Source organism: Aptenodytes forsteri, unplaced genomic scaffold (assembly GCF_000699145.1).
Source record: "Aptenodytes forsteri isolate BGI_AS27 unplaced genomic scaffold, ASM69914v1 Scaffold96, whole genome shotgun sequence".
Taxonomy (NCBI): Eukaryota; Metazoa; Chordata; class Aves; order Sphenisciformes; family Spheniscidae; genus Aptenodytes; species Aptenodytes forsteri.
The window spans coordinates 4110273-4134653 of record NW_008795029.1 but is presented as its reverse complement, the minus strand read 5'-3'; the positions used below and the strand labels follow the sequence as shown (position 1 = coordinate 4134653).

At 43.4% G+C, this 24381-nt stretch overlaps 1 protein-coding gene across 1 annotated transcript in view; it reads left to right on the top strand.

Moving 5' to 3' along the window:
* Positions 1-24381, top strand: part of SH3RF3 (SH3 domain containing ring finger 3) — a 93724-nt gene that overhangs the window by 65570 nt on the left and 3773 nt on the right. Inside the window, exon 11 of the mRNA XM_009276158.1 lies at positions 16832-17169. Within this exon, the coding sequence (XP_009274433.1) occupies positions 16832-17169 (338 nt within the window). The remainder of the gene's footprint in view (positions 1-16831; positions 17170-24381) is intronic.

Sequence of the window (24381 nt, the reverse complement as noted above, 5' to 3'; positions counted from 1 at the left end):
GCCTTCCCCTAATATGCAGCCCAGTGCCCGGTCCCACCAGACAACATCCCTCAGTGCAGACCTGCCACCTGCATGCTTAGTTGTGCACCCTGGCTTTACGTAGGGTTGGAGACTAGATCAAAAAGCCCTTTGAAAATTCGGCTTTGTAAACTCTGAGATGCTGTTTGACCTTAGTTCACATTACAGCTGTCTGTTTAAGCTGTCAGTTGGTAGAACTGAAACTGCCTGAAGGATCTGATCCTACACAGTAGTGCACCTTCAGTTTTCACTTACTGTTAGTCTCTACATTGCAACTTCTTCTCATATTAACTTGTCCCTGAGTGAAAAGGGTTTGTTATCACTTCATAGCCACTAAAAAAATTTAATTCCTTATCCAGAAAATGGAACATCAGTCTCAAAAGTGAAGTGTTGAGCACTTGCAAGGACTTTGTAGATATAAAATGACATGACAAAAATAGTGTTCACCCTGGGACGAGTAAAGGAAGCTAAGGACGGAGTTGATGAAAATAGATTTTTCAGATACAAACTCAATATGACTGACCCTGAATTTTTGGAAGAGGAATTCAGTCTTCCTAGCAGATATGAAATGATTTAATATTTTTCACTTTGTAACCAGTTTACCTAAGAAAGCCCCCTAAGGTTTACAGGTATGAAATGGAACGATAACAACTAAGTGACTAAATGAAAGCAGCACAAGACATAAGAATGAACAAATTGCTCAAGAGCAGAAGAGCCTGCTCTGAATTCTTAGAATAAGTGTATCAAAATATAGAAAGAATTAATAGGAAGCAACACTGGAATAGTAATGTAAAGGTTTGCATCAAAAAGATAAAGAAAAAGTTCTGTGACACTAATTTGCTCTGTAAGACATCTGAGTTGATCGTGGAGCCACCAACACCAACATTTCACCGATCATTTTCAGAATCAGATTTGACTTTTCAGTTTAACCTGTGTTCCAGCTTGTTCCTCAGTAAGGGTGCTTTAATCTGGAATATTTTAGTTCAGTTCTCTCAAGACTTGTGCACAGAATACATACTGTTAATCCATTTCCTCTCAACAAAGGCAAGGGGGCTGTCTTCATCACAAATGAGCCACTGCTTCCCATGCTCCAGAAAGCGAATCTTGGCTCTGTGACCAGCAAGTGATTCACCAGAAACTTGGCCAGGGAGTGGAAACCTCTTTTTCTGGTCATGTGAATTCAGGCCACAAAGTTCTGTTTTAGGGCAGGGAACTCGTGCTTAAAATCTCTCCAGCACCTTCTCCTTCATCGTTAGAGTTCAATTTGAAAGGACAAAAACCTGGCAACTTGCTGATGAATATTTTAAGGCTGGCAAATAACCCAGCCAAAAGCATGAGCCCCAGCTGTCAAAACATAGAAAACTTCAGCTTTACAATAAAACAGATTTCTGTTATTTCTGACTGGCTAGGATTCTTTTGCTTAGATCAAGGGCAATAAGCCATTGATCAAAATTTCTTTTTCTTCTTCGCATTTTTGATGTTAGGAAATGCTTTCAAACTCCCCACAGATATTTCAAGCGTTGACTTTGCTGCCAAGCAATCTCCGAAAGCTATTCCTCTTCTCTCTCCTCTCCCCCCGCCTCTGCTTATCTGCTTCATAGTGCTGTCACAGGATTTCTCAAGTGTCTGCAGTGGATTTCTCTAACGCTGTTTCGAGTGGTTCTGTGCTGCATTCTGCGGCCATAAGGGGAAGCAGATCCAGGGGAAGCGAGGTTGGAGAGTGCTTTAGCTTCGAGAGGAAATTCAGTTTATCTACTAACTGGAGACAAAGCTGTTTGGATGCCAAGGCACAGCATTCTGCTGGCATCTGTAGAGACCTAATTTTATAACACAGAGTACCCACGGGCTTTTACTAAATCCTTAGCCCTGCTTGGGGAAGAAAGTAGAACTGACAAAAGAAAGAGCATGCAAGGGAGCACTGGTAGCAGAAGGCTGGAGGCGTGTGTGTGAGCGAGTGCATGTGCGTGTCTGCATGTGAGCATCCCGGCACTGGCGTTCCCATGGCATTCCCCTGCCTGCAGAAGGAATCACACAGGACCAGATGGCTGGATGGGGCCAGGCTGTGGGAGGGGATGGCAAGCATCTCCTTGGATTAGTCGGGTGAAATGTAAGCACTCTTGTGGTATCGATGGGAGACATTGACACATTCCGGCTGTTAAGGGATCATAGGGGCCAGTCCCCACCCCAGACTGCACAACTCTGCAGCTGAGCATCCCATCACAGCTTCTGCCTTGTCCCTGCCCTGTTCCTGAAGAGCATGGTTTGATACAACCCTCATTCCCTCATAACACCAAGCTCCCAATTCCCATGCACAGGTTAAAAAAATGAGCAAATGCTGTGCCTGTCCCTGTCCTCCACTTTCTGCCTTGGAGCAATAACACACAGAGCTGGCTTGGGGGTGCCACTTGCCCACCACTCCCAGAAAGGAGGACACGCAGGATGAAACCATTCCAGCAGAAAAACACAGTAAGAAGCCGGATGCTTTAAGAACAACGAAACAACTTGCAATGTGTCAGAGTTGGTGGCATCTTGGCCTCCCACATGTCGAGGACTCATTTGCTTTCCTCAGTGGTTTTCCAACTATGAATTCACAAGCCAGGATGTCTTAAACCACCAAGAGGCAACAGAGATTGTTCACTGAGATACAAGTATCTCAAGAGCCAATGCAGTTGTTTTATGGAGACAAAGTTTGAACTTTCCTGTGAAAATGGGCTATAATCAACTTTTCAATGCCCATGTTTCTTTTTTTGGTCACACAGGTACTGGCATTTTTCCTTGCTTTTCTCTATAGTTACGCATAATAGGTGGGTTAAAATATCTAGCGTCAATGCAGAAATACTTCAGCAAGCTCTGTTAGAAGAACTACATAAACTAAATGAAATTGCAGTTTCTGACAAACATCAGTACTGTAGGAACAGCACGTTATAACAGACAACAGATATCTGCGGCATGTTTCTGTTTTTATCATGTAACTCGAGGGCATAACCAAGTTATAGCAAAGGGATATTTATCTTATTTTGTACATTTTTGTTTATTTTTCATTTTGCAGTAGCAGCAGAAAGATTCACAAGCCCTCAGCTTTTCTTTTGCCAAATGGTAAAGCCACTTTAAAGTCAGTCTGGGTTGTTATTTTTTTGACTGAATGTCTCAAGCATCTAGTAATTCCCTTCAGACCAAGCCAAGACATGGAGTCAGTGCTGGTCTCTGAAGGACTGAAAAAAAATTGTTCTTATTATGCCCTCTGGAGAAAAGATCAGTCTCAGGAATTCAGAAAGTACACCATGCAAAAGTTGCTTTTCAGACACTACGTCTGCAGGCTGCCTGTAATCAATTAATATAGGGTGTCAAGCAGTCAACCTTTTAAAAACCAATTAATTATAAAGGCAGAACTCAACCTGTTTCTTTGCTTTTTTGCATATATTTTGTTTGGTTCATGTTCACTGATATGTTTCTGTAAATTAAGACTACAGAAGCTAAAATACTAACCTTCACTCACAGCTCACTGTATTCAGCATGCTAGCAGCAGACTGGCATTGGGCTTCATCACCAGATGCCCCAGGGAGAGAAGAAGTAATTTAAAGTGAATCCATGGCCAACTTATTTTGCAGTAAAGTAGATTTCCTGTACTGTAGTTTTTAGTCCCAATTCAGGATCAGTTCTGAACTGGTATATTTTAAAATGGAACTAGTTGGCTTTTTTGATGACTTCAGAGGTCTCTATTCCCTCCTGTACAACATCATGTTACTCTTACACGTTACACTCAAAAAGAGTGGTGAAACATTGGAACAGGCTGCCCAGGGAAGTGGTGGAGTCCCCATCCCTGGAGGTATTTAAAAGACGAGTAGATGAGGCACTTAGGGACATGGTTTAATGGACATGGTGGTGTTGGGTCGACGGTTGGACTCGATGATCTTAAAGGTCTTTTCCAATCTCAGTGATTCTATGATTCTATGATTCTATGATTTATATCTTAAGTTTTGAGACAGAAGAGGGAGGGAGGTCAGGCAGGCAGATCCTATCAACACGATGGTGCCTGCTGTGGCAAGGGAAACGCATAAGCTAGGCTTTGATCAGGACATAAAAGAGAGAACCTATTTTCCAACTTTTAATTTTTTTCTGGACAGGTTTTATGTCTAAGCCAGATACTTTTGGTTGGCAGGCTTAGATGCAACCTGGCCGAGAGATACAGCTGACCAGCAGGGAATGTGGCACAAAGAAGGTAGGAAGGATGGTGGCCCCCTCCCAACTTCTTGTGCACTCCCAGCCTACTCACTAGCAGGGCAGCGTGAGAAACAGAAAAGGCCTTGATGCTGTGCAAGCACTGCTCAGCAGTAACTAAAATGGGGTGTGTTATCACCCTTGTGTGGTCACAAATCCAAAACATAGCACCATACGAGCTACTGCGAAGAAAATTAACTCTATCCCAGCTAAAACCAGTACACCTTCCAACTGCTTGCAGACTTAATCATCTCAGTGCCCACAGCTGGTTTTAGAAGTGCACTCTCTAGCTCAGCTACCAAGTAATTAATGAAAAGATTGACTAGCACTGGGACTGAGACAAGCCCTGTTGGTACCTACTTGAAATGTCCTCTTGGTTTGACAGAAAATCATTAACTGGAAAACATTGCAAAGCAACTGGTAGCATCTGTTTATCTGCAGTTTGAGTTCTTGCATATAGGCTGCTGAGTTAAAAAGAGGGAGAGCGCAAGACCCCTCAAACATACACATTGCTGTCCTAGCAGGAAGAAGTCAAAAGAACAAACTTGTGCAAGATACTCATCATGTTGCCTGCTCTGCTGTGGGAAGATTGTCAGATACAGCAAAGTAATCATAGTACAGAAGCTTGAATAGAAGTCATGATTGCTTAACTAATGGACTACTAATTCTGTTATCTTCATAGGCAGAGACATTCCAATCAACCGTGACCAAATTGAAGATAAGACAATTCTATGTCAATGTTTACCCACACTGTTTTGCTAAAATGAAAATAAGAAAGTCTGTCAGTCTCTCTGTACAGACCATCAGCTGATCAACCACTGCGGTCAAGGGGAAATCTTCTTGCCATGTTATCTGACTTGTGCAAAGGGGTTTTCATCTTCATCTATGGTAGGCAGGCTCAGAGATGGACTATTATGACAAAGCTGTCATTTCTGCTCCAGTGCAGTAGTGATTTTATCTTTATATAGTTTCCATAATTTTCAGATGTGAGGTGTATGTGACCAACATCTTCACAGAGGCATTTTGAGCTTGTGTGTTACAATTGACTATTTCTTGCTGTTAGTTGGCAGGATCCACCTTTGATTTCAGGTCACACTGGCCTCTTCTGCATCAGTCAACTAGCTGGCAGAGCAAAGAGGAATACACTGTATATGTGTTGTCATTGCTAATTATTTCTGCAGTAGTCACATGTGAAAACACCAATCAGACATCACTGCCTCATTGCGTAGCACGCTCCAGACAAGCAACAAACGAGCCATTCGTGTCCAGAGACCTCTTGAGGCTATAGATGTGAATATGTGTGTAACCCATGTGAGGTGCCACTCACTGGCTGCACCACTGAAAGTATCCTACTACCAACTTTGACATAAAGCATGTCTTCGGATATCTTGGGTTACCTGAATCAGCTTAAACCTGGCGTTTGAGCTAACACGTTTTGTCTCACAGCTGGAGCGGGCTGAGGAAATGGAGAATATTGGCTTAGGTGGCACACGTGACAGGTGGTAATTAGTTAAATCAGTGCAACTCAATTGCATTTAATTATATGGTCATACCTGAAGGTCATGTGTCAGGGAAGAAAAAGTGGATAAAACAGACAAAGGAAGGGAAGATAGAACGGAGGGATAGGATTGCAATGTAAAACCAGGCTTAGTGCAAAAGAAAAAATAGCCACGGTGCTATTGACTCCCCTTCCCTACTTATACCCTAGTTGTTCCCTTTGGTTAGCTGGATTTTTCATTGATGATCCTTCTTGCTCAGCTCTTTGATTTAAGAAAGGAGAATTTTATACTCCTAAAGACCTGACTTTAGCATAAGGGTATTGGGATTTTTTTTTAGCAATTGGTCTTTGATGGCTCCCTTTTTATTTTTTAAGTAACAAAAAGACAAAACTAGGAAAAAAGATGAAATCCAGTTTTTGCTGAAGAGAGGATGCTCTTATTACAAATGCTGCCAGGGTTTGAGCAGCTTCTAGCAAGGTTTTTGCTATTGCAAAGCTTACTAGTAATTACAACCCAAGTGTTGTGACATTTGGAAAGCCACGGTGCCTTGGTCACTTTATCAAAGAAATTGTCATTTACATGCCTGGGAATTCCTCTGACACTGACAGCCACTTACTTTGCAATCCTTTAAAACAATTCTGGGATTCTTCATTTTTTAAAGAGCATACGTGATCAATTTGTCACTATAAGAGAAAAGGATTTCAGCCACCTCAGTGTGTCCCAGGAGTAATTCATAGGGCATTGCTTGGAAACGTAGTAGGACTGAAAATGCCTGTAGCACAGCTGACAGGGGAGGCTGCAGAAACCTCAGCTGCTTTGCGTGCAAAGCTTATGCACCATAATAATTGATCACGCTTCAGTGCACCGGACAACAGCTCTGTCCCTGTGCTGTGCTGCCAGGTGCAGCGAGGCCTGCAATGCCCATGGATACAGAGCACCTGGGACTCCAGGCACTCCCACGGGCGCTGGGAGGCTGAGCTTCCCCTTACTCCCAGAAAAGAAGCCGTTGGCTTGAGTGCGTTGGTATATCTCTTCTTGATGCTAATAAAGTATCACTTGCCTTGTTTGAGACACACTCTCATGAGGGCAGGAGGGAGCAGGGGCAAGACCTGATTTTTTTAATGCATGAAATGCATTAGGAACCGTTTCTTGGATGCTCAGATTTGATGCTGTGGGATGTGCCAAAACTGGAGGGCGGCCTTCAGAGAGAGTGAAATTTTCATGCTCGTGGCTTTGATAGTGTCAAGGACCTGCTTCTACAATGTCCGACCATCTGAGAACCGTCAGGGCCCCTCTTGTTCCCTTCCCTCACCCAGTCCAGGCTGCCCCAAGGGCAGTGCGAAGCTCAGCTAATTTTCAGAAATATGTTGCCTGAGCAAGAGGAGCTTCTGCTTTCGTCACCTCTAGGCCACAGTCCATGCAGGTGTGATATGTTCTGTCAGTCTCAGCTGTCTCCTCAGTCTCCAGCTAAATGCATCTTTTATGAACTAATGAATTGTTTGTAGGAATTATTTCACTGTAATGTGTTCCAGTGTCTAGTACATGCAAATCCTGGCAATTTTTCATTGTCCACAGACAGCCCTTTTTCTCTTCCATGGGTAATTGATTTTGAGAGAAGAATATACCTCCTGTGATGCCTGAATTTTCCACAAGCAATCTTCCCTCTGAGTGCAGGCCAGCCCAATACTGTTTAGTTTGTTGGAAGTGCTGAAATTACAGCCTGAGGTGGCACAGCTGCTGGAACAATATCAACCAAGTGGGAATAGATACATCAGCGACAAGGGACAAGATGACCTCCGCTAATCCAAACCTTTTACCCACATGTTTCTGCTTTCCATAAAAATACAAGTCTCGCTTGCCTGTCATTTAGTAAGATTACAAAGCAAGACCAAGCAATTTTAACTGTTTGCTTCTGAAATGAAATCTATCCCTTGTGAATGGGGAGAGCCAGAGCTAACTACGTGTAAGATTAGAGTATGTCAAAGCACATCCTGACTTCTGTCATTGATTCTCTTTCGTTCAGGTGTTCAATGAGTGAGCTTGCTCTGGCTTTCTGCAAAATGTGAGTGTTGCTCCTGGTGTTCCCCAGGACCAATAAATCTTTTTCATTTCCTTACGAGAGACAAGGAACAGCAAGCTAACCAGTCAATCTAAATCATCTTATTTAAAAACACTAATTCTAAGCAGTTTGTCTAACAATTAATGTATTTATATATCTTTTTCTCATTTCAGAATCCTGTGCTGTCAGTGAAGCTGTGATAGAGTGTCCTCTAGTTTGAATAAATGAACCTAAAGTTTCGGAAGGATGCTCATACTCTGTCCAGCTGTTTTGCTTAAATTCTCTGGAAAGTACAGTTAGTCTACCACAGTTGCCTAAATCATCTAGTCATACTTGATTGATGTTAAAACAAAAGTTTAACATTTGCTGGGATTCAGTTTAGGGTAGGTCTTCGAGACACAGTGTAGGAGACCCCCATGGTCTCAGCATAAGAAAGACACAGACCCTCAGCATAAGAAAGACAGGGACCTGTTGGAATGGGTCCAGAAGAGGGCCACAAAAATGATCAGGGGGATGGAACACCTCTCCTATGCAGAAACGCTGAGAGAGTTGGGGTTGTTCAGCCTAGAGAAGAGAAGGCTTCGGGGAGACCTTCTTGCAGCCTTTCAGTACTTAAAGGGAGCTTATAAAAAAGATGGCGGCAAACTTTTTAGCAGGGCCTGTTGCGCCAGGACAAGGGGGAATGGCTTTAAACTAAAGGGGGGTAGATTTAGGCTAGATATAAGGAAGAAATTTTTTACACTGAGGGTGGTGAAACACTGGCACAGGTTGCCCAGAGAGGTGGTGGATGCCCCATCCCTGGAAACATTCCAGGTCAGGTTGGACGGGGCTCTGAGCAACCTGATCTAGTTGAAGATGTCCCTGCCCATGGCAGGGGGGTTGGACTAGATGACCTTTAGAGGTCCCTTCCAACCCAAACTATTCTATGATTCTATGGTAGCTCCAAAGAAGCCCTTGGTATGTACAAAGGCGATGCAATGCCAGGTTAGGAAGCAAGCTGCGCTCTGGGAAGCAACAGGGCCTTGTCAGCCCCATCACCAGTACTTTTGTGGCTCCTTGGTGCAGGGTGAGCCCTGCAGCCTTTGATCTACGATGTTTCGCACAGCGGAGATGGAGCTGAGGAATCCAAATAGCAGTTGCAGGGCTGTGAAAGTGCTCTGGGGTTGCAGTTCCCCACCTTTTGTGTCTCTTCCTTGGCTGACACTGCATCCTGCCGGCTGCCTTTTGCCCTCTCTCAGAGCCCTGCAGCTGAGGAAATCTCTGAACAGCTGATTTCCCAAAGCTGGGAGGGCACAGGGGAGGACTCATTCCTGCCTTTGTCCTGTTTCCTATGCTCTTGCCCAAATAGATAAGTTTTTTATCATAGAAATCATTCTCACTGTTTTTATGATCTCTTTGTAGCGAGGTGGAGTCACCCTGTGTATGCTGTAAGTGCTGTTTCATTTACCTGTTGGGAATTCCTGTAGCAGAGGTTGGATCCATGCCATTATTTTAATAGCCCTTGCTAGATCTGTTCTCCATTAATTTGTCTAATCCCCTTTGAACATGTTCATACTTTTGGCTTCCACAATACTGTGTGCAGTAAGTCTCCATTTAGTTATGTGTTGTGTGAAAAAGTGCTTCCTATTTTTTAGTTTCGACCATTTGCCTGATAATCTTATTAGGTTCCCCCTAATTCCTGTATTGTGGGAAATAACTGATCTGTTCCCAAGTTACCTTCTCTGTGCAGGCAGGGATTTTGTAGGCCACTATCATATTTCCTGTCAGTTGTCTGCTTTCCAAGCGGGCATCTCCAATGTACAGGAGTTGTTCCACACCTCTCATGGTCCTCGCTGCCCTTCTCTGTGCTGTTCATAGTTCTGCAATATCCTATTCCAACTGCGGTGTCCAGAACAGGACACCGCGTTCAGGAAGGTAGGCATGGCAGGGCTTCCCGCGGCGCTGTTTTCTACAGATGGTTTTTACCTCTTTCTCTAGACCTTTCCTAACAATTCCCAATCTTCTCTTTTGCCTTTTTGATACTGCTGAGCATCAGGTTTTAGGAGTGACTCCCTTTCTGTCTGAAAACAGGCAGTTTAGAATCAATAGTAGCATGGGAATACTTGGGATTTGTATTCCCAGAGCGCACACTGCGTTTGTTTTTTGGCCAGTTTCAGAATGGGCATTAATTTTTGCTGAGTATGGAGGTTTATTATGTTTAAAGCTCTTGCTTTGTGCTGGAATTCCTAATTCCCATGTAATGTGGGGGTAGAATTGAGTGCCCAGAAAATGGGATTCACAAAATCTGACAAGCAGAAGAGGTGTCTAAGCCAGCAGGAGATACTGGTAAGGCAAGGGTGGCTTGGATCTTGTTTTTTCACTCTGAGGAAGTTACCTGCTTCCACTTGGGATTCACGGCATGTGCCCAGCTCTGCAGGGTGCCAAGGTTTCCTTCCAGAAATAAAGGATGAGGAATTCTTATATGAGCAGGAACTCCTGTTCATGCTTGGGCATCCCACACTTGAAGCACTTGCATGAAGCTCCTTGATTGAGTTTTCTCCCCAAATGAGATGGGAGCCCACATTCCTCCGGGGAAGTACGTGTGCTTTAAGCCTCTCTGTATAGGCTGTGCGGGGGCCAGAGAGTGGAGCAGAGAAGGGGAGATCTCAATGCTTTGTGCTGAAGTTCCCTTACTTGTTGTAGGATAATCAAACATCCAGTGGATTGCTGAGTGAAGAAGGGAGCTGAATGTCAAATGTCTACAAGGATATCGTGCCTAATCCCTTCTTTTGTGTTCCCAAAGAGGTTGCTCACACTTCAAAGGAAGAGACGGACTGAAATCAGGACTAAAACACATCCATCTGAGCTCAGTTCTAGAGATAGTGGCTGCTTGGAAATAAGTGGAAATGTTGCCACGGGCTTCATGAGAACCATGGTTTCATCACCTTCTTTGGTGTTGTCCTTGCATTTCACTTTATCAGTACACAATTTTGAGTCACTTCATCACAGCAGTAGTTTTCAACTCCCTGGTGCTCTGTTTCAGCTGTTCCCACTAAAAAATACCACTGAAACTGTTATCAGGGCATGGAGTAAGTTGCGTATCTTACAACTTTCCATCCTTTTCATAACCATCACCTGTTCCCTATGTACCAGACAAGGAAAAGCAATGAAATACAAAACTATCCATCCGTCAGCTTCTCCCTCCATCGAACACAGAAAAAAGACAGTATCAGTGTAGCAGATCATCTGTCCCTCATTCACCGTTAATCATGTTAGTGTTCCTTTTACCTTCTGCCTGTTATGAATCCAGCAGCCTCCAGGAAGCTCACCGATAGCTGAGACTCGCTGCTTACTCTTCAGGGTTTTTTTCCCTTTGAGCTAGCCTTTAACTTTGTTCCAGTGTTTGAAAGATCTAATATTCCGTCTAAATTGAATATTCAAATATATTTTTAGATTCCCTCTTTATCTCTTTTAGTAGTCTCTAGAGCCTTGCATCCACCCCAGTTCAACAAAAGCACATGATGAAGTGCCTATGTGCTTTGCTGTACTGGGACCTGAACACTAATTTCTTCTTCTCAGTTTTGTTTTCAAAACATTTGAAATTCCCAGTCAGGTCTAGCTGCAAGACATTTTACTTATTTTCTCCTGTCTTTAATACTAGTTATCTTCAAATTTTAGTGACCATAAGTCTAATATGTTTGTGCATGTATGTATGCATGTTACTATCACTGGGATTTAAAAGCTAATGATACTATGATCCTAAAATCCTTTTTGTTCCTTGGCACTTAACTTGTATACTGGGATTATAATAATAGACTTCTGGCCAGAAGCAGTTGCCTCCATTAAAAACTAAATCTTTGGCAAGTATTTCCATACAATATATGATACAAAACTAGTCTTTCCCTAAAATCAGAAGTAATTGTGTAGTAAGTAATTACTGTTGTTTTGTTCAATATGCCATCTATGCCTCATGAGAAATAGTGGCAAACTGCAAATGATAAATACATATCCAAAGACATCCCAGACCTGAAGCTTTCCTTTGAGATGATGCTGGTTTGTTTTTTGTGCTTTTTAAGTAACTATCAAAATCTCGAGTCAAATTATGTTGCAGATTTTAAAAACCCGAATAGCTTTTTTCCTAAAAGACATAATCCAAAATACCACCTACTCTTTCAATGCAAGCATCAATCACCAGTAGCCAAGTTGGACTCAGAATAAAAACGCACTGTTCTCCAGACACTAACTTAAATTTACTGAAACAAGTACTGACCAGGTTAAACAAGCAATAAAAGTGGTAGTTCAGGGGTACTGACGGATAGATGAGTTCCTCATTTGTTCTGTAGGGCTCAGGACAGCATTTAAACAGTTTTGTTTCTCTTTTCTTCATTTTTAAATGAAATCTTTTTTCTCCCTCTGGCTCTCTTGTCTATTGAGGTAACTGGTGTTGCATGAGAAATTACCTCATTTCAATGGCTGGAGCCAGTTTTTCTATCAGCTGCAGTAAGGTTTCCTCATTTATTTAATGAGCCTGGATAGGTAGGAAATTAGGTATTAGGAGCTGCAGATGAAGAAAACTAAAACAGAATTTTCTGTTTATTAGGGTGGTTTAAAAAAAAAATAGAAGATCTGTATTAATATAGTCGGTACATATAATTGGTATTTGGATTATGGCATGATTATTACTTTGCAGACAGGGGACTCTGTTATCACTCCTCAGTCATCAACTAAGTAGCTGCATTCTGTGCTCATCTCATCTCTGAAGCTGAAAGAAGAGCTAGTTATTATCTTCAAGTGGGGTTATTAATGAGGGGAAAAATCATCCCCAATTACTGTGAAGCAAAATATTTCAACATTTACATATCTGAGACTTCAATTTTGATCTAGTCCTTCATGAGTTCTTAAGCTCAGACTGTATTCACTTTTCCAAGCGTTCCCACAGCAACATATCGAGGGGAATTTGCACCTGTCCAAGTGCTGTCTTCCCCAGGTGTATGCTTAAGGGTCACAGAAATGCTGCCCGTCCCATCCTTGTGCTGCCAGAGACTGATTTCCACTGAGATTCCTTCATGCTACACCGTAGGAATGGAGTCTCAAGCGTAGGCTTCGCTAGAGAAATAAGAAATTTTGACCTGCCTATACTGTCTGTGTTCACAGTCCTTTTTTTCCTAACTAGAAACAGCCTGCGATTTATTTGAAAGAGCTAATTTCACTCCTTTGCTTTTTTTTGAACAAGGTATTGATACTTGTGAAATTAATGGTTTGGAAGTTTTGACTCTGAACCTCCTAGAATAAAACCTGAGCAACACCAAGATGATGATTTCAATTCAGTTAAATGTGTGGGCAGTAACAAGGAGATGGGAGAAGTGCTGTCCATACTGTGAATCCATCCATCAACACAGATGCGAAGGTCTGACCTTGGCAGGTTCAGGAGGTAGGGACGTCAAACACAGTTTGCAGTCAGTTGGAAATGTACCTACTAGACAAAGAAAACCAAATAATTACACAGCTGTTTCAGTAGATTACAGTTTTCCTAGAAAACAATAAAACAGCCATCTGTGAATGGAAAAAGTAAACCATCTTTTTTTTCATTCAAAATCTCAATTCCTGAAAGTCATCAGATATGTCCTCTGTAAACTTCTTATCTCTTTTCAAAACTCACAGAGTCTGTAACCAGTCAGTGTAGATTTCTTTACAGCATTTATGCCCATTAATGCTTCGTTGATTTACAGTGAAACTGCTGAAGAAAGGACTGTCTTGCCCAGCCATATAAATACTAAATTAATTTCTTGTGAAGGATGGCTGCTATTACACTCACTATTAAATGAATTCATAATACTTGGACATTTGCAGTAAATCACCACTGGGACTGCATACTAACATCCCATTCCAAATCTTTTCTTTTTTTTAATATTAAAGCCATTGAAAAGGACGGGTTGCTCTCAAAGAAATGTACAGCTTTGTAACACTGGAGTCATTAACGAATTCCCACGGCACAAGGAGGAGTTCTAACTTAGTCCCATTTTACAGATGGGGGGAGGAGGCATGAAGGGGTTTAGGTTGAACTGCTGATCACAGGAGGTTCAAACCCAATCTGTTTCTCATGAGAAACATCACAGTAAATTATCAGCTCCTGACAGTCCTTGTTTTGCTTGAAGTGCTCTGAGCAGCATCCGCAGAGGATCTGGCAATGTGATACCAGAAGGCCGAGAGCATTTGCCAGACTCAAAGGGAGAAAGAGCTGGATGTAATGTCTAATCTCCAGGCACCTGAAGTGGTTAGTGTCGGTTCACCTCTAAATATCTTGCCCAAGGCCACGATGGGAAGGATGGGACTCCTCAGATTTTGACTAGCAGGACTAGGCTTAGCAATTGAAGTAAGTCATTTTCTCTCTTTAGAGAACACAGGTCTTAGTCTCAAAAGTTGAGTAAAATGCTCAGTAGACTAAGAAGGGCTAAAAATCAATTCTTTATTTTTCCTTTTGTTAAAGTAGAACAAAGGGTACATCAGCAACTTCATTATAGCGCTCTGTTATCTGACGGATAGTAGCTTGAGTGTAGAAATTTATGCCAGGGCTAACCATGTAGAGTGGAAGCCGTTCTTGTAAACAAAATTGAATGACTGTCAGACTCACCTGCTTTTTAATGTGCAGATGGGTGTGTATATATGCATCTCCTTCTTTCCAAAGATTTTTGTTTCTATGTCTTAAATGGTCTAAGTCACACAAGGTTTTTCTAATGAAAGATTGCGAAGGTATTTAAATTAGAAGAAAAATTAGAAAAGCTGCTACCACATAGAATATTAATTGTTCATTATACAGGGCTTTAGTTCACATAGTTACTTTGCATGTGCAAAGCTGCCAATTAAAGAGGCTCAAAGTGCTCACTGCTGCACAATAGCCGTTTCTCCAGAGCCCCGCAATGGCTATTGTATGCTGTCACTGACCTTTAGACACCTTCAAATGCATATTGACACAGTATGCTGGGATCATTACAGCTATTGTTTCAGTGTGCCACAGGGAAAGGAGAGTTTTGCAATTTCGTGAAGAGCTTTAAAATTCGATATAATGATGACAGCAGCGATATTTCATAATTAGAGAGTGAGAGAAGCACTCAAATATTTTTCTGGTGCTTCAGGTAAATTCCAGCACGCACACCTACCACAGTTCCCACAACGGTCCCTTCCCATCAGGGAAAGATGTTTATCAGGGGCGTTTGGTCCTTTTCTATTGTTTCCAGGGGAATTTATTTAGTATTTTTGACCTGATGGTGCCATATGGCCAGCCTCCCTTAGCTTCTATGGATTCCGTCTGGATGAACATCTTGGCAGGATGGATCCTTTCAGCCTGTAAGTGACAAACGCCCCTTTAAACAGAGCATATAGCTGGAACCGGTGGTATGCAGGAGACTGCGATCTGGAAGCGTAGTTCAGACTCTACTCTTCAAAAATCAGTGGACACTGTCTCTGTGGTAACAACTGTGCTTCATTTTAGCTCTTCCGTGTCTTAACATCTCAGGTATTTCTGTTTTCTTACCAGTCTGTGACAGCTAAAGAATGCAAACAAGAACTTTGGGAGCAGAGATATCAGATACTCCAAGTACATTTACTGTAGTAAATCCAAGCACCTTCTAAAAGCTTGTATTTATTTTATTGTAGCCCTCCTATTCTTTAAAGCTGCTTTGAGAAATTACTTCAGCAGTCAGCACATAAAAGAGCATCATTTTAAACCTTGCATGGGACATTTTGTCTACAGAGAATAAATAAACTACTGGCTTGTATTTCCAAAGAGTGTTCCCGCTTGAAGATAGATAGTTTCTGTTCCATAAGTATTGCAGTTGCTGGGTTCATTTTTATCCCCTGGGATCCTATTATAGAACAAATTAACAAATATAGCTAAACTTCACAGCCCCGAGTCTCTGAAGGTAGTCTTGGGTAATGGCTTGCACTTCTGACAGAAGAGGAAGAAATCTAACAGACCTTTTGCAAAACTTCTTGTGTCATTAAAAAAAATGGAAAATTTACTGTACAGCATTGCTGGTTGCAACTCTAGCCTAGCACTGTCCAGCATGTACCGGAGGATGGCCAGTTTCTGCACACAGTCCCTCTACCCAAAAGACTTTCTAGCTGCAGGACATAATATTTGGTATTTGTGTGTGCTTGAGGTAAATGTGCAGCAGGATTTCTCACACTGCTATAAAACCCACAAGGTCAGATGTGTTCCTTCAGTAATGCAGGCTGAACTTTTTTTTTTTCCCATTAATTGAAAGGGTGCTGTTATCTTGTTTTCATTCCTCTGTATCAGAAACCCTTGTAGAACTTTGAAAACTCCCATTCACTGCCACTGCAATTGCCAATTGTGAATTTTGTGGTCTATCTTCAAACATCAAGGTGATACCTTTATCTTAACACATGAGGAGAAGTGACCCACTTCTGGGAGGGAGACGCGAATAGGTACAGCTGTGTGATGCAGGATGTGAAGGGGAGCACACGCTGGAAAGAGCTATTAAACCACTGTCTTGTGCCTCCATTCTCCCTACAGTAAATCTGCATCAGGTAGTAAACGAGGCAGTAATGATGAGCGCTTCTCTTGCAATGGGCTGGGATCTGAAATCTCTCCTCAGACCCTTGTGCTTCCCAGCAGAGGTTTTTAGCCATTTGTTACTTTGGGGGAGTTTCTCTATTGAGGGACAGGATTCTCCTGGAAGAGAGAGGGCAGCACTTTGATTGCCGCCTTCTCTACATGGGAAGTTTGTACCTTTGCTGTCCTACTGTAACTGCACTTTCAAATGGCACGTGATCCCTGCCTGAGTGGATTTGAAAACGGAGATAATCTTTGCAGTATGTTAGGCCCCTACTCTGCTGAATGAGTTGAAGCCCTGTTGGATGGGGAGGGATTTTCATAGGATCTTTATTACCAAAAGCTCAAGTTCTACCTGGATCCACCTCTAGTCATGGCAGTTTTGGGAGGTTTCCTGCCACACACATTGAGGTTTTCCAAAAGAAAAACGAAGGGAGTTGGTATGTCTGCTCACTGCCCATATTTCGTTTGGTTCCTTTGCAGAAGGAGAAGAAGAGCGGGCTGCTGAAACTTCTAGCAGGAGCATCAACAAAAAAGAAGTCACGCTCCCCACCGTCCGTGTCGCCCACGCACGACGCCCAGGCAGCCATCGAAGGAGTCCTGCAAGGGGCAGTGGGACCCGAGCTCTCCTCCCTCTCCAGCCACGGCAGGGCCGGCTCATGCCCTATCGAGAGTGAAATGCAGGGAGCCATGGGGCTGGAGCCCCTGCACAGGAAAACAGGCTCCTTGGATTTGAATTTTTCCATCCCTTCTCCTGCCAGGCAGCCCCTCTCTTCCATGGCAGCTATTCGGCCAGAGCCCAAGCCTTTGCCCCGGGAAAGGTAAGCTGTGTATCTCCTGAGGCCACCTGCATCCTCGGGGAGCATTTGGAGGAGGGCTGCAAGTTTAACTTGCTGAAGGGTTGTTGCAGGTTTGCTGCTCTGTGTATTGACTGTAGGCGGCTCAGCTGTCTTTCAGGAAGACAGGGCTTACATGCATCTGCCCATTGAAAATCATTTGACACACAGTGCAGGTTTAATGTTCATTGATTAAAAAATTGGTGAGCAGCACCTGTCCGTGACACCGTACAGCCCTGCTCTAAATATGGAGGACAGCAGTGCTTTCTCAGCCCAAAGGGTGTAAATGCTGCGGGCAAAGGCCACTTTTTAAGTGGGATCCCTATGTTTTAATAAACTTACGGAGTTGTCATGTGGCGCTTCCTGCTGGGGGGCAACAAGGTGATGCGTTTGCTCATCAAGGCCCTTTCTGGCCTGTTCTGCAATACCAAAGACTGTTTTAAATTCTCCTTGTTTAGGATACTTACAGGTAGTGCCATCTTCAGTGACCTGTTACCAAAAATGTAGCTCATTTCTAGAGAGGAATGTACCAGTGATTCTGGAGTTCATTTCAGCAGCCTGCTCTGCACCTTGGTACCTTAGAGTAACTGACCTTGCAAACCTGAAAAGAGTAGAGTAGGAACACCAAAATACAAAAGCAGATGGAGAGAGAGATAACTGACTAGAAAGAGGGGTACAGAAAAGAGCTAGGTCTCCATGTGCAGAGTCATATTGGCTTCAGGTAAATACTTTCTACAAGACTGCAGTTTGAGGACTGGGAAGGGAACAGATAATGCACTGATACGATGCTATTGAAATGCTTTCCACTCAAAGAGTGATTGAGGAGAACATGTTTTTTACAAAAGCATCAAAGAGTTTTCAAAAAACAGTCTAGGGAACTCTCTGGAGTTTATATTTAAAACAATTCTGGAACAATAGTAAAGTTCCAGAAGTTTGAAAGAAACTATTTTTGTCTGAGTGTATAAAAGAGGCTGAAGGGAATGGACTGGGCAAACCACTTGACCCTAAATCCAGTTGGGGTCGTGGAGCAGATGATGCAGGGCATAATAAAGGATACTACAGGACAGTTCATACCTTACACAGTGTTTTACTGAACGCAGGTTGAAATTTGGTTGGGAAGGTAACAATGGCACTGTAACATATTTAAACTTTTCTAAGGCATCTGGTTTGTTACCATAAAATGTCTTGCTGAGTAAACTGTACACAACCAACACAGCAGATACTAAGTGGATTGAAAACTGATTTACTGGCATCAAGCCTAACTCTAGATCAGAAATAACTAGAAAATGATTGTGTATGTATGTAGTGTAGCCCAACAAGAGTTGGGTCTTGTCCCAGCACTGTCCAACATAAAGTCTTTGCTGTTGCAGAATGGAGGACTGAAGTGGGAGGTAGGTGATGAAGAGGGCAGACCCATTGGTACAGAGCTAATTCAATGCATTGGTAAGGAGAACACAGAGTAACAGTATATTTCAGAAGAGCCAAATCTGAGGCAAAGTGGAGTTGCCTCAGAGAAGCATCATAAGAACGATGGAAGATTAAAAACAATATATATGCAGTGAGTGATACAGGGAACTCTGGTACACCTGGCTTAGGAATGGCTTGGTAACTGTAAGAGACTACAGACAGGACAGACATGGGAATATTTTTGCTCTAGATTGGGCATTTTGTCTAAAAGAGGTGCTGTTGTTCAAGCGCAGCTATTAGATTGAAACAGAAATAAATAAAGGCAAGTCCTTCAGCATTGTAATGAAGGCAGTAAGAGCAGACTATCACAGTAGTCTCTTGTCCTTAAAATCCATGAAAAAGTAATTTAGTAAAAGGAGTGAAAAACCAATCCCTATTTAGGCACACTTAATTTGGTCTACATCAGTTTAGATTAATGCTATAAGAAAAGCTAAATCAATATAAACCAGATTTAGCACCAATTTAACTAAATCAGTGGAATGCTGCACCTTTAGTTAAATGTAGCCATGAAAAGAAGAACATCCCCTGACATCTCCAGAGCTGGCTGTTGAGGTGCTCCTCTCAAAACTTTACTGTAGAGAAGTCCAGACACATTATTTAATATGCCAGGGCTAGTCCCATATCCTACAAATTTCTTAGTTCACCTCAGGATGGTCCAGATAGTGAAACATTTAGCTGATGACAATTTTAAGTGGCAAAATAGAACCAGAGGGACGTGGGTTAGCTGCACCTGCTCAGCCATGCTGGAATCAGGAGGAAATAGATTTAGACTACTAAAACTGAGTAAGTACTTCCAATTGCAGTTTATGGTGGTAAGGAACTTACTCTGATTTTAAGCATTTAAATTCCCGAGTCTTAAATCTGAAAATAAGCTATAATTGAAGTAACCCTAATTATACACAGCAGGCAAGATTCTCTAATTGATTTATGAATTAACTTCCATATCATTGGTGTATCTGCATTCCTTAACTGATCATATGGGGTTTTTCATGCCCATAATGGGAAATATTAATTACCTTCATGTGCTAGGAAGGATAATGCTTAGTCCTGGAATAATCTGAGCAGATATATTAAACGCTTGTCTCCTAGAAATTCATCCCACATCCATCTGTGCTCATTAAATCATCAAATTGCTCAGAAGTATCAAATTATATTTTTTTAAAACATATTTCGTTTTTCAAACCACTTGTTCTTTTCACATCTGGCAATGGAGGAACTCCATTCAACGTCACTCAGCTCCACATTTTGCTTGTTTGCATTTTGGTGCATTTCATCTGCACAGTAGGAACAATTCTCTGGGAAAGAAAAGGGAGGAGAGGGAAAAAAAGGTTAGATAAACAGATTCAGATGCTGGATGAAATTTTAAAAAGCTGCAAAGCATTTCAGTGCACTTAGCTGTACTTGGCTTCCTGTCTCCCTACGCCCATCTGTGCGCACAGAGACAGAGCACTGAAAGGTTGGAAGAAGTAGCACATTCCTTAATATTTACGGCGTTCGAAATGAGGCTCATGCAGGCAGCAGAGCACCGCTACTTCTCCCATAGAGGCTGGCTTGCAGCTCCAGCACTCGCCACATCCAGGCTACTGATCAAACCCATGCCACTAGCCATATCGGAGGTGCATTAAAAGGCTCCGATTGCTCGCAGCTCGATGCTCACGATTTAAGGGAAGACTTGCCCATTCCGCTGCCTGACAGCGCAGCCCTCCGCGGGAGTTGCAGCCAGGCAGACAGGAAGGTGAACAGAGCTTTACCCTCTCAGAGACGCTGCTAATGTTTATGTTCTCATTCAATTTTTGTGCACGGGGAGAGTGAGGAAAACAATTATTTTATCTTATCCTACTTGATATTCCAAAACCTGGTTATGGATGGCTGGATTAGAAAGGAAATTGCTCCTAGCTCTCCCGTCATTTAGCCTTGATATTTAACTGGTTTGCTGGGATAGTTAGTGCCCATCTCTGCCTTCTGGGTGTAGTTTCCTACTATCGGTTTATAAAATCACCTTCCTTCAGCTGCTCTCTGCCATAAAGCGTCCAGCAGTCTGAGCAACAGAGCGGAGAAATTTCCCAGGTGGTGTCCTTGTCACTTCACGTTGCAGTGATTAACTGTCAAGTGAATACCCCATCAGGCTGCGTGTGCCCCACACACTCTTTTCCACCTACTGCTCCGTCCAGTTTCTGCTGGTGCAAGAAACGGGACCAGTACAGGGATGTGCTGTGGTGAGGCAGGGCCTGGGCCAGACACTTGCCCACATCCCACTGACGCTGTCGGTTCACGTGGGAGAGGGGTGTGCTGTCTGCCTAGCAGCGCCAAAACAAAATACTTTCCTTGCCACCCCCTTCAAGAAAATATGACCGTACGTTAAGCAAAACAGGAGAGTTGAGTGTGCATGTGTGTGTGCGTGAGTCATGTTCCCCTCACTGCCTGGCACTGTTCCCAGATGCAAACCTAAGTAAAACACGTCACGCGTTGTTGACTCTTTTATAGCAACTGGCACTAATTCTGCCATGTTATATTCTGATAAAGCGGTCGTATCCAGACTTACTGTCACGACTGGCGTATCTGTGCCATGTTTCTATGGTTTTCATGGAGCCTTCAAGCAAGTTGCAACCACAATGGTGCTGCAGAATAAGATGGGAGCAGTGAGTTTGACCTTTAAAATAGACCCCTCCATGTTTCCGTGTATCTTTTCTACAAATCACTGCCATGTTAGAAATTGAGCTCCCAATTCAAGGAAGCATTCAAGCATGTGCTTAACGCCCATTGACTTCAATTTTGCTGCGCATTTATATCTTCTTTGCCAAAAGGGAAAGCAAAGGAAGGGGTTTTTTTCTTTCCTGGAAAGTGATACTAGAGAAATGACCCCAGGAGTAAGTTCTGACTGAACAGTGACATGTATGCACATGGTTAAGTGCTTCTCTGACTAGGGATACCTGCCTTAGGACTAAGAAACTAAATTGAACCATCTCAGAAATTGAATCCTGCAATATTTCCAGCAGAAGGGTAAACAATCCAACCGAGATTTGTTCTGGTGGTTGTTCTAAGGCTGCTGATTCAGACACCGTAATATGGTGAAGCGGGTTCTGGCTCGTAGTGTGCAGAGATGCTTTGCAGGTCTCTGCAATCTGCCAGTAAAAGGATGGAGAACCAGATCTCCACCGGTAAGCAAGAGCAGTGGTTAACTTGGCTAGATGCTTCATTGTCACCGGTTATCTATCCCCACACAAAACTAACTGTGTATCGGTAAGACACGAGGGACCTGTTGGAGTCACAGGACCGGACTCCTGAAACCTGTCCTTAGTGCATGATACTTTGACAAACAGAAACTTGCATTAAGCATCTGAATTCAAGCACTCTAAGTGGGACCAGATTGGAGGTTAGGACTGCAGACCTAATTTGCCTCATTGTACATTTGTTTTCTTAAGTTTCTCTAGCTCCATCAGTGTCCTGGATGCACATATTTGCTCAGTGAGCAGATACTCAGTATTTTGGGCCTTTTTTCCTCAGTGTCCAGGCCTGAGCCCAGCCCTTAATTACTGATCAGTTCTGATCAATACTGTTCAATTACTATCTGTGCACGCTGACAGAGAGCCTGCATGAGTAATTTAGACCAGACGACTGACTCCTACGCAGCTAGGGTGCATGAGATGAGTCTCACTCTGTGGAAAGTGTGGCACAAGGCTTTGCAGCTGGAGGAGTCAGAGAAGCCACTTTCCCCACACCTGCGCTACTCTGAGTTTTGCTGTGGTCACTTACTGGGCATCCTCCAACCTCTGCGAAAGATGGGGTGGCTTTGGCAACCACACACATCTCTTCTATGTCAGAGCCTTGACTCACGTCCAGAGCAGGACATCTTGTGCACTAAATGAGGCAGGCATCCTATGGGAAAAATAGTATGTAATCATGTAATGAAAGATTATATCGCACACAAGCAAAAGTGAAGTCATGGGCAATTTCAGTTCCCTGTTTCTTCATCTCAGGTTCATGGCTGTGAAACATGCCTGTTCTGTTAAGGTAGTGGATGTCTTTATGCATCTACATACATGACATTTTTAGTCAGTTTGCTTTTTTAAATGCAACAAAACCAGAACTTCCATCATGTAACATCTATTTGAGGTTAGGAGTCTTAGCTGCACCTTGCAGATGTCAGCAGTGGTAGCAAAGTGAGAGCTGGGTGGGAGAGGTATTTCTTTTGACTGCAAGGACGAGTGCTGCGAAGACATGGGACAGTGGGATTCCCAGGTCTTTGCTGACAGCAGAGGGACAGGGATGATGGACCCATTTTCAACTCTCAGTGAGTTAATTGCTGCCAGGGTCCCCATCCCACCCTCAGCCCCAGTGCTGGCCTCTGACCATGCAGTCTCCTGCCCCACAGGATGTCATGTCCCAGCCCCAGGCTCCCTCCCACCAAGGCTCTTTGCTCTCCCAGACTCAGCTCAGCACAGCTGCCCCCCTCAGCAGCCATACCCACACCTTCTGTCAGGGCTTCCAGTTTTCATCATGGTCCCATTTCTCCCTCAGCTCCCATTTTTTCTCCCATCAGCCTCCTTCTCCCTCCACCTGCTCCATCGCCTTACCCTGCTCTACAACTCCCTGAGGTTTCCCTGCTCAGGCAAACCCCGTCCCCCATCCTTGCTGATAATACTCGCAGCCTCTCCTGATGTATTTTCTCTTGGGCACCGAGGACCCTCCCCAGGCCACTGCCCATCCCAGACAGTCCCCTCCAGGGATGAAGTGCCCAACCCAAGGATGCCACAGCAGCCAGCAGTGGGGAAGTCCAACATCGAGTCTGTGCCCTGAGAGAAAAACATGAGAGGAGCCAGTTGCTGGGAAAGGAAGAGAAATGCAACTTCTGGGGTCCCGCAGAGCTAGGACATCTTGAGGCATGAATCAGCAGAGATTTTACCTTCAGTGCTCATACAAGCCTTTACTAAGCATGTGCCATTTTGGGGTGGTTTGAATACTTTTAGCCTGGCCGAGAGCAGATGATATTCTGAAGGAGCACCATCCTTGACAGACCAGCGGGGCCACAGGACAGGTCTTTGCTTCCAAGTATGGGGACCCACGAGCAGTTTGTGGAAGCCCTCACCTGGGTCCTGCTGGTGCTGCAAAAACCTTCATGTTATTCCTGGAGGTGATGAGACCATTTGGGCTGAATATGGGACCCTCAGCCTGACACAGTCAACTGCTGTGGAGAGTTTGGGCCAAAATGGTTAATATTTGGCAGAATTACAACTATCCGAAAGTATGATTTACAACAGAAAATACCAAACATTGTTAATAATAGGCAGAGGTGGTTGCCACACTTGTCATCACAATTGTTGCCCAGCTAATTAACATTTTTAAAAGTTGGTAATTTAGAGGTGCAATGTGACACAGACAAAATTGAGATCGCTCTGAGATCCATCTAAAATGCCAGGAAGCAGTTTGGTGTAAGAAAACCTACAGTTTTTTAGCAGCTTCTCAAAGAAGGGACAAAAGGGGAAATGAAAAGGGGGGATATAAATAGAAGTGTACAGGACTGCCTTTTTGGGAGTGAGGGAGGATGTCTGGGAGGGAAAAGAAGAGATCTTTTCTGCCAAAAAAATATGGCCGATATATGTATTTGCAATTCAGTTCCAGAGGATGAACTAGGCTGAGATGCCACCTGGAGTTCTGGAGGGGCGGCACAGCAGTGACCTGCGGGTGGGCAGCCCCGTGCCGGCAGCGGGGCCAAGCTGCTGCCCCGTGCCG